General features: G+C 33.7%; 1 protein-coding gene across 3 annotated transcripts; it reads right to left on the reverse strand.

The window, feature by feature from the left end:
* Positions 1 to 5,954: 5,954 nt before the first annotated feature.
* Positions 5,955 to 8,714, reverse strand: LOC107926822 (transcription factor BEE 2). Of its 3 annotated transcripts, none has more exons than XM_016857762.2 (7): positions 7,725 to 8,714; positions 7,288 to 7,491; positions 7,060 to 7,194; positions 6,903 to 6,974; positions 6,584 to 6,790; positions 6,387 to 6,493; positions 5,955 to 6,253 (listed from the first exon to the last, which is right to left on the reverse strand). In XM_016857762.2, exons 1-6 carry the CDS (start codon positions 8,106 to 8,108, stop codon positions 6,422 to 6,424), a joined length of 1,074 nt encoding a protein of 357 aa, XP_016713251.1. In that variant the 5' UTR covers positions 8,109 to 8,714; the 3' UTR covers positions 5,955 to 6,253; positions 6,387 to 6,421. The 3 variants fall into 3 exon arrangements, with proteins under 3 accessions (XP_016713251.1, XP_016713243.1, XP_040939866.1); XM_016857754.2 differs by having other exon boundaries at positions 6,387 to 6,496; positions 7,725 to 8,516; XM_041083932.1 differs by having other exon boundaries at positions 6,387 to 6,496; positions 7,731 to 8,477.
* Between the last annotated feature and the right edge of the window lie 1,577 nt (positions 8,715 to 10,291).

Below are 10,291 nucleotides of genomic sequence, written 5' to 3' on the forward strand. Positions count from 1 at the left end.
CTTAGTTGATCAAGTTTGGGTCGAAATTGTTACTGGCCTTATCGAAAGCTCTTGGACCAGCAAGCCGAGCAAGCCTTGCAATCTTCTTCAAGCTCACCTAGCTCTTTCTTAGCTCAATAAGCTCATTTTTAGTTCACTTTAGCTTGTGTTTTATTATGCTGGAATAAGATATTTAATTTGTTTTAGTTAATTTAGTTATTTAGTTTAAGTTATTAATTTGTCATAATCTGGACAATATAAATAACCGCATGTTTTAATTATGTCCTAATTAAGTACTTAATTAATTGTTTGTTTTAAATGTGTCTTAGTTCATACATAATTATTAACTAATTTTAATGTGTTAAGTTTAGAACAAATCTATTAGCTGCTGTTATTTAATATGTCCAGCAGAATCTAGTCATTAAATTTGTCTTTGCTGCGCTGATTTTATGATATCTTAAGTCGAACTAATGTGTCCTAAAAGGGAATTAATTTGCTGAATTTTTTTGGTGCAGGTACGTGCTTGGAAAGACATTGAAGAAAGGAGAATGAACTTGGTTAAGTGTAAGAAGCAAAATTAAAGACTAGCAGTTGTTTTGAGCTTCTCCAAGTGGCTGTTCGTGGGGTTCAATGGCCAAGATGTTGTTCACATTAAGTCCCATCATCTCACAACATTTTCACAGCTTGATGGCTGCCCAAATCTATCCTTTCACACCATAAGGCCGTTTGGATCCAAGAGTTCAAACACAAGGCTGTTCGTGCGCCTAAATGCACATTAAGTTTGTTGGAGCTCATCCGGCTACCCAAGGCTGAATTAATGAAGTGGTTCAAAGTTCTTTAGCTTCTTAATCATTTAACACTTCAAGCTCAATTCATTAGCTCATTTATTAAGCTGAATTGGAAGACTAAATGGATTGTCTATTGCCATCTCCTATGCCTAGAGTTCATGAAAGGTCTTGTAAACATTAAGTAACTTAGTCCAGTTCATTAGTAGCTAAATTAAGCTGATTGAAGGCTTCTAGAATCTGCCCATTGACATCTCCCATGCTAGGAAGCTTCAAGGAACCTTCAAGGGACATTCTATGAAGGTGCCAAGAAGTTTCAGCTCATTAAGTTATTACATACTGTCTACTAGGCTACCCAAAGTGCCATTCGGCTAGCCTAGTTTTCTAACTATAAATACTTTGCTATTTCTATGTAATTCAGGCTTTTTAATACTTTTTGATGTGTTTTAACATAATTGTGAGTTTATTCACCTCAAATTTTCATTTAAGACTCAAGTTTTCTTATCTAGCTTGCTAGTGGCGTCAGTATTGCTTCTTCGAACTTATCACTCCTAAACCGAGTGTGGCGTTCACCCAACATACCTTTGGTTCCTATATCGATATAGATAGTGGGTCAAGGTTCTTTTATCAACTTATATCACCTTAAGTGTCGTATAAGTCTCGGGTTAATACTTTTCTTAGTATTGGTTCATTCTTGGCCTTAAGTTTGATTATCCATCCTAACCATCACCTTATTTCGATTGCACCTACTACCTTAACCAAACTCATTTTAATTCTTTTCCCAAGCCTTTCGAATCCATTACTTGCAATTATACTTAGCCGAATATACACAATTCCAACTGAAACGATAATTCTCTTTTTTGATAATCGGGCACAACTACGACTCGAATCATTCTGCAAACTCAAGATCGCATCATTAAGGGTTAGGGGTGTTATAAGGTTCATGGTAGTATTGATTATTTGTGAAACCTTTGACACATTCTCGAGTAATTATGCACCTTGATCGGTTGTCAATTGGTTGAATGAGTGCCTCGTGGTAGAGATTATTATGGGGATAAATGTCATCAGACACCTCATATTGCTACATATGTTTGTAAATAATGTTGAAATTTTCATCCTCTAAGTTATAGTTGTATACAACTTAATAGTTGAAAAATGGACTTGCATACACGTTAGGTTCTTGTTTGATAGTTTTAGTTTTCACAGGGATAGCTTCATACAATGTGAGAATAGTTTGTTGACTGGTTTGATCCATTCCGGTGGTTTGTATATAAGATCCCATGTTCGGTAGGGTAGAATGTTGATGAGAATCCTCTTATGGATCAATAAAGGTACTTGTTGAAAGAGAATGCTGTTGGGGGCTGCCTGTTTATGAAGAGAAATTAGCAGCAAAAGGGTTGGCATTCCAAGTATGGTGATGTGTCATGAAACTAACTAAAGTTATGACAAAGCCAAGTGCACCTATCGATAAATAGTATAGCTACAGTGAGTAAAGGTATCGTATCCACGAAGACTAAAAGTAATAGTAATTATCATTTTCCTATTATTTAACCGACAAATTGGAGTGATTGATTTAAGCTAAAATATACTAAATTGATTAACTAAAGAACTCAACAGAGAATAAATCAAGAAAATAATTGAATGATAACTAATGAGTGAAACAATACCCAAGAAAGAATCCACCTAGACTTCATCTATCATTATGAATATAAATTAAACGATTTATTCACTTGGTATCTTAATCCATAGAAATCCGTAAATTATGCTAATATCTCTTTCGAGACTAAGAGCAATTGACTCTAGATTGATTAATTGAAATTTATTTCTAATTGAAACCCTTATCATTACATTAACTCGATCTATAGATTCCCCTATTGGATTTGACTCTAATCCGATATATTTATATCGTCCTATTTCTAGGATTGCATGCAACTCCGCTCAATTATGCTAGATCTACTCTTAAACAGAAACTTTTCCTCCTTTGATTTAAGCACATTAAACATGAATTAATATCTCATAAATATTAAAATAAGAGATAAACACACATAACTGAGAACAAGAATCAAGTATTTATCACATAAGACAAAAATCAAATAATAGAATTCATAATAGAATTCATCATAGGGTTCATCTCTCCTAAGTATCTAGGAAATTAGTTCATACTTGTGAATAAAAACATCTTAAAGACATAATAACCATAGAAAATAAAGAAACTCATAAAAACTTCAAAAGAAATTAAAAGGAGGTCTTCAATCTTGATAGAAATATGCTTCACAGCTTACTCCAATGGTGTTCTTCGAGTTGTTTTCTTTAATATTCTCTAATTGCTCCCTCTTCTCTTATTCTATTTGGTATTTATAGACCTTAGAATGCACAAAAAGCCTAAAAATTACGTTTTTCCATGTGTTTGGGATGTGAATCGTGAAATCGATAAGGCTTGACACATGGCTATGTACCAGCTTGTGTGGCTCTTGAAATCTGCTCTATTTGTCTGATTTTCACTCTTTTTTGCTCCTTTTGCTCCCAAATGCTCTCCTAAGTATAAAAACATGAATTTAAAGGATTAGGAGCATAAAATTCACCAATTTACATAAATAATCATCCAAAAATGCATTAAGAACATGATTAAAATATGTTACTTTTATCACTTATCATTTGAGCACAATAGCGAGGAAAGTGCTCAATATGGGTGGAAGTATGCATGCCCCAATGATATGCTGTGGTCATGTGACATCCAAAGTGGGCTTGGTAAACATTTGGTGCAATGCTGCATCCTAACCGCTGTTGGATTTCCATTTGATTAGCAATGGTCTGTTCCACATCTTGGTACGAGTAAATAAATAACTTAAATTTAAAAGCAATGGTTTAGATCTATATCTAAAAGGATAAAATAGTATATAAGATTTATTAAGATTTTATTTTATTTTGAATTATTTCAAGGCTTAATGCATAATTTGGTATCAAAGTTTGACACTTTTTTTTAATGTGGTATCTACATTATTTTTTGATTCAATATGGTTCTTGTATTTAACAAAAGTTATACATTTTGGTACTTGAAATAACAATGTTAACTTTTGGTTTAATATATCATTTGGTACCCGAGTTTGCCACTTTCTTGTAATGTGGTATTTGTATTATTTTTTGGTCCATTCTGATACACGTGTGACAAAAGTTATATATTTTGGTATACAAAGGTGACATATTAATTTTTTATTGGTTAATTCGGGTTTTAAGATTGATTTGATAAAAACTAATTACTAATAGTATTAGGTTTGAATTTTTCTTGATTTTATTAATAGAATAAATTTAGTGTTACTTGTGAATTTGTTTTAGTGTTACTTGTGAATTTGTTTAACTTTCTATTTAATTAGTCAAATATAGTTTGATGAATGTCATTTAATTCTTATTTAAGGGATTTGGTAAAAAAAAATTCTTATTTAAGGGTTGATTTGATTAAAATTCTTCATCAAATCAACTCTAAAACCCAAATTAAATATTAAAAGTTAATAATGTTATCTTGAAGTACCAAAATATATAACTTTTTGTCAAATATATGTACCATATTGAACCAAAAAATAACACAAGTACTACATTAGAAACTAATGTCAAACTTAAGTACCAAATTATGCATTAAGCCTTAACTTTTTAATGTTTAATTCAGGTTTTAAGATTTTGTTTTATAAAAGTTAATGGCTAATAATATCCACCAGATTGTATTTGATAAATTAAACATAAAATTAAACAAATTCATAATTAATACTAAATTTATTCTGTTAACAAAATAAAGAAAAATTCATTGCTAATAATATTAGCAATTTACTTCTATTATATCAACCCTAAAACCTGAATTATATACTAATAAGTTAACACTATTTCATTTGGATATCAAAATATATAACTTTTGTCAAATTTAGATACCACGTTAGACCAAAAAATAACACAAATATCATATTAGAGAAATTGTCAAATTTAAGTACCAAATAATATATTAAACTTTAATGTCTTCTAACTCATGATTTTGTGGAGATTTACCAAATTCTTTACCTAAGGTTTTGTCTGGAAGTTGTAGGATTTTTTCAACGGCCTTTACTAATGTAAAATAGAATGTCATTAGAAGGGGCAATAAAACATAAAATAATCTGGCTAAGTCTGTTCGTACTAGGAGTCTAGGCTTAAGATTGTTTGAAGATCCTCCTTTTTAAGGGTCTGAATTTCTACTTATATTTTTTTCAAAAAAAAAAACATAAAATAACCTATCATGGATGCCATTCGAAGCTAGCTTATTATCTGATGAGAACAAGCACAAGCACGAGGGAGTCAATATCAACTCATTTTCTTCCTATTCATCATGTCATGATATAGATTTATATCTTCTTATCATCTATTAGTTCTTAGTTCTAAAGATATGGTTGCTTTCTGCAACATGTTTTTTTTTTTCCTTTCTCTTCAATCTCAGACGATCTTCCACATTTCATATTCAATGTCCTTTTGTTCTCCAAGCCAGCTACCTATCAGGTCACATTTATTATTATCAGACAGTGGAGAGCACGTGATGAATTCCCCCGAAGCAAATTAGAATGATTGATGAGGAATATGATTCCTGCAATAGACCATTTATACAACATAAAAGAGATGTAAGGACCTACGGTACGCAAGGTTCAGGTCCATCAAGTTTCATCTGTCGCACATTTAGCTAATTTGACAAAACAAAAATTGCGGGATATTAATTGGATCAGTTAGTGAATGCCGATAGGGGTAAATGTTTGATACAAATATGCTTGAAGAAAATGAAACTGTTAATGGCCTCCGTAATGATCAAGAATGATAGGGGTTTAATCCTAGTTTTAATACAATCTGACTGAACTGTCATTTGCTTTTTGTAGTGCTAATGAAGGAGTTTGCATATTTGCATGAGGCACAAGTTGGGCGGCTGCGGGGCCATTTCTTCCCCTAGCTCCTGCCCTTTCAACTCATCTCTATCATCTTTGTTGACCCCCCAACAATGACTTAAAGTTTCCAACACAATGCCTCCTCTGTCATTTTCTATTCCCATCTGCTTTTTTATGCTAGTCTTAGCGTGGTCCTGTACACTTTCTCTCCTTTTACAGCCTACAAAGACATATCTATATTCATTGTATTGAGTAAACATACAGACAAGAAACATATCTCTAGTCATTATACAAGTGGAAATATGTAAAAACTTATGATGGTTGATCATATAGATGATATTTTATTCCAATAGTGGGGCTATACATGAAGAACAAGACTTTGTTCATTGAGTAATTTTTTGGAGTTTTCGTAGTAATAAGTTCTGTAAGAATTAACATGGTGAATAATGTCCAAAAAAAAAAAAACATCCTCTTTATACTTCTAGGATTTCAGGAATGGTAACTATAAGAATCACTGAAATAAAGACTGTAAAGAAGGTGAATAGTAGCATTTAAAATTCCAATCCCTCTTGAAGTTTGACGTGATTCCAAGAATAGTATCTGCAGAAAAACCAGTAAACAAACAGTCCTTAGCTGCTAACATACTCATGCCCGACTCTCACACCGGAGTCCAGGTAACACATATGTACAAAGGAATTGGAAAAGAAAATAAGAGTAATATTGCTAGAGCTACCTGTTGATGTTGGAGACAAAATTAGTTGATCATTCTTAATGGAACCCCATATTGTACAAATTGTAAAGACCTTGAGGATCCATGTTCCAAGTTGAAAAAGGTTGCAGCTGCTGTGATGAGTTTGAGCCATTTTCAGAACACCATACAGGAAATCAGGGAAAAGGGGTATTTAACATCATAAAAGCAGGAAACATTACAGTTATGGTGGATGAGCTGAGCGCTTGTTCTGGGATAGAAACAGAAGCACTTGCAATTCCTTCAGTTGCTGTTAGGGGAGGATGCATTGTTTCATTTAACATGCAATTTACAGCTTCTTTTTGCATTGAATTTAACTGAAAGCAGGTCAAATTGGGCATTGCTGGTAACTTAGCGGCTGCTGGAAAATTGGCGACGTAAGAAGGAAGCTTCATTGCATGATTATTTAAGCATGAGTCAGTCGTAAAAGAAGTCACTTGTTGTAATTCATTTTCTCCAATAAACAGTGAGAAATGACAATTCTCGAGGCTGTTTTCTTACCTCTTTTATAGGCAGGTTTTCAACATTGAATTCAGCACTTGAATTTAGAGCAGCGATTTTCATAGACAAGAACTGCAAGAATATTAAATTACAACCTGATAAGTTAAACAGAAAAATGTAGTAAAATATTCAAGTCTAACAAGATCAATATGCATACCTCAACTTGTCTTTGGAGAGATTGAACATAGTTGATTATTTCATCAAGCATTCCAGCTTTCCCTGTGATCGTATTGCAACCAGGGACTAAATCTTGCAAACATTTCATCTTCTTACTGATCTTTTCCCTTCTGGCCTGTATATTAAAGACAGGTAAAGGCCATACCAGTTAAAATAACTAGTAATTTTCCTTAGCAATTACAACTCGAGACACAAAATTCGAACTTACTCTTTCTGCCAAGCTGTGACTGTCAGTAGCCTGGCCACGGCGCGCCCTTACATGAATGTAATCCGGCTTCCGAACCTCACAAGCCTTGGAATTCTCCTTTGAAGAATTCCTGGAGACTTGTGTACTGCATTTTGTTTTCACCTCAGATTCCCCTTCCAGTTCACCTTTGATCCTCTTATCTTTGCTTTTACGGTCTGCAACAACCTGCACATCAAGAATGACACTACATATTGAACTGATTTGATCTAGTAATTCACATGAGTAAACAATTCATACATATTTTGCTTTCCTTAATCAAAGAAAAACCTTAGCATCGTATTCATTAAATTTATTCAGAAGCTGAAACACCTTAGCATCGTATTGATTAAATTTAATCAGAAGCTGATAAATTCATTCTTCAAAGTGAATAAATTTGGAGTGAAGACAAAGTCAGAAACCTCAGCTTTTCTCTTGGTAAAACTCTCTCTGCTGCCACTGCCAGGGGTGGATTCCATTTTCTCCAAAATCATATCCTCTCTTTCCTCTTTCATAGCAGCAGCATGGAAAGCTGTCATCTGACAGCTAGAAGTCCGAGAAATACAGTAACCGGGAGCAGCATCAGGCGGCACCAAATTCAACTTTTCACTGTCACCAAACTCTGTTCCTCCACCCACTGGAAAGTAGACAAATTCGTGAAAACCATCACCACTCAAATAAGCTTCTGGTCTTTTCAGCTCAACTATTGGTCCACTACCTAAATAACTCTGAAACAGAGGCACTGAACTTGCACATAATTCAAGGGGACAAGTTGCTTGTTGTCTGTCGAGCAGTGTCACGTCCATCCCGTTATAGGGTACAGCTTTCCAGGGACTGCAAACTGGAAGGAGGAGAATGGATTCTTTTGCTTTCCTCTCTAAAGATTTTGAACACCCTGGTCGCCTAAGGTGAAGATGAATTTGTAAAGGATATATAATAATAATAAATTATATATAAAGAGAAGGATTTGGGTAGAAGAGAGGCAAAGAATCAGAAAAGAATGTAAGCCATTAACGAGAACTTGTGGCCTATGGGACCCAGTGACATAAACGCCATGTGAGAATGTCAGTTTATAACAGAAAACGGAGAGGCTCCCTCCAAAGGGTTTCGGGTAATCTTTTCTAGGTTTGTTGAAAGTAATTCAATTTGAAGTTGAGGTGATATTTGGTGAGTTTTCAACGTCTCCCAAAGTCTTTGGCTCTAAACAAAATAAACAATCAAATCAAGTTGTTTGATGAACCTTCTATTAAAGTATTAATTTCCCTTTTTAGAAAAATAGTTCTAGTTTGATAATATTAATATTATTTTTTGATAAATATCAGGAACAGCACAAGAAATGACAGAATTTTTAATCACCGTAGTCGATTAGTTTTATCAGGAACAGGGAAGAAACAGGAGAGCAAAGTCTACACGATTTCGTTATACTCAGGAACAGGACAAAAAAAAAGAAAAAAGGAGATACGGAACAAATGGGAGTAAAGCAAGCAAAAACGACGTCGTTGTACACAACAAGCAATAACGCTTGAGGGATTCCGACCCAGAATTAAGGTGGGCCATATGCAATAGCCAACTAAGCTACTCCAGCTTTTTTTCATTTTTAGTTCTGACTGAGGGTAAGAAATGTGAAAATGGAGAAAGTAACTTGATTTTCCTGCATTGCTCCTCCAGATTTAGATAAAAGAAAGCCAAATCTCAACTTATCTATTTCAAGTTTTACATAAACAAATCAGTTTTTGAATCCGGATAAAGCCTAAGTGCAGCAGCAAGCAAGTAAATGTTTCTAACATTTCAAAGCAACCGGCATGCAAGGATACTTTGCAATATCCTGTGACTGATTCGGGGAGAAACCTGCTTAACATGTATGCACTTCCACAGGTATTTATATTGGTTTTTTTATATAGCTTGAAGCTCATTGAGGGTAAGAGATTATGGGCTGCTTAATAAAAAAAAAACTTTAATTTTCAAGTCAAAATATATTTGCATGGGATATATTGAATGGATTATACGAGTGACCCACCGGCAACGTGTGACAATTTAAGGCAGAATATAAACAAATCCCCCGACCAGCTTTTTCTTTTCATCTAAGAAAGAAACTCACGTCACATGATACATGACAGCAAGCATCTTCATGTTCTATTCTATACTTGAAGTTTTTATTCAAAAGAGCTAAAAATGAAGATGATAAGAGGAGTTTCAACTTTTTCATTACCATATACTTGCACTAGAGATGCGACTATAGGTTTATATTTTTCAACTATATCTTTTTATAATAAAGTTGAGAGTGTCCTAAAAGTTGTTTGAAGGTCTAATTTTCTTTTTAGTCAAAGATATAATTTCATTAAAGACATCAACGATAATAAAATTTTACTTTATTTGAGGTTGGATTCAACTCAACCTCAAATTTTATTAAAATCCAATTTTACTTCCCCATAATAGAAGGTATTAGACTTAAGAAAACCACTTATGTTTAGTTTGTTTCTTGAATACCAAATATCACTATTATATTTACTTAACTAGTAGGAGATGGATTCAATGATGGGCCATTTTTTTTCCTTATAAATTTCCAAGAACTTCATGGTGGATTAACCGTGAGCTCACTAATAACGGGACAAAAGAAGGAAAAAAAAAATAGACACTATAACACTAACAAATTATGCAGATAAGATATAGTTTCTAAATCTAAGGGCCCAGCTATAGTTAGATGTAAAATAAATAGCTTGAATAATGGGGTATAAGTGATATTGGACAGGAAGGCTGATTCTTAAGTAATTTTAAATCCAAAAGAAAATTATTTGACCTAACAGACCCATTTATCTGAGGCATAAAATATTTTTATTCTGTCCTTATAAGTGATGGTAGGGTAGACCATGCGTAGGGTGTGTTGAAAGGAGGTTCACCAACTTCATGTGGGTATGTCTCTACAAGATTTGACCATGAAGGCTCCTCATTAAGTAATGGTGAATAGATATTAATCTCACTCCAAAACCCC

The sequence above is a fragment of the Gossypium hirsutum genome, chromosome A12 (genome assembly GCF_007990345.1).
Source record: "Gossypium hirsutum isolate 1008001.06 chromosome A12, Gossypium_hirsutum_v2.1, whole genome shotgun sequence".
NCBI classification, from domain to species: Eukaryota; Viridiplantae; Streptophyta; class Magnoliopsida; order Malvales; family Malvaceae; genus Gossypium; species Gossypium hirsutum.

Bases quoted from the DNA above. Each gene is read 5' to 3' on its own strand.
- LOC107926822 (XM_016857754.2), bottom strand. From the start codon at position 8,108: ATGGACGTGACACTGCTCGACAGACAACAAGCAACTTGTCCCCTTGAA. The intron at 7,195-7,287 runs GTAAGTTCGAAT...TTTAATATACAG, and splicing joins GTCACAGCTTGGCAGAAAGA to GCCAGAAGGGAAAAGATCAG. The intron at 6,975-7,059 runs GTATGCATATTG...ATATTCTTGCAG, and splicing joins CTCTCCAAAGACAAGTTGAG to TTCTTGTCTATGAAAATCGC.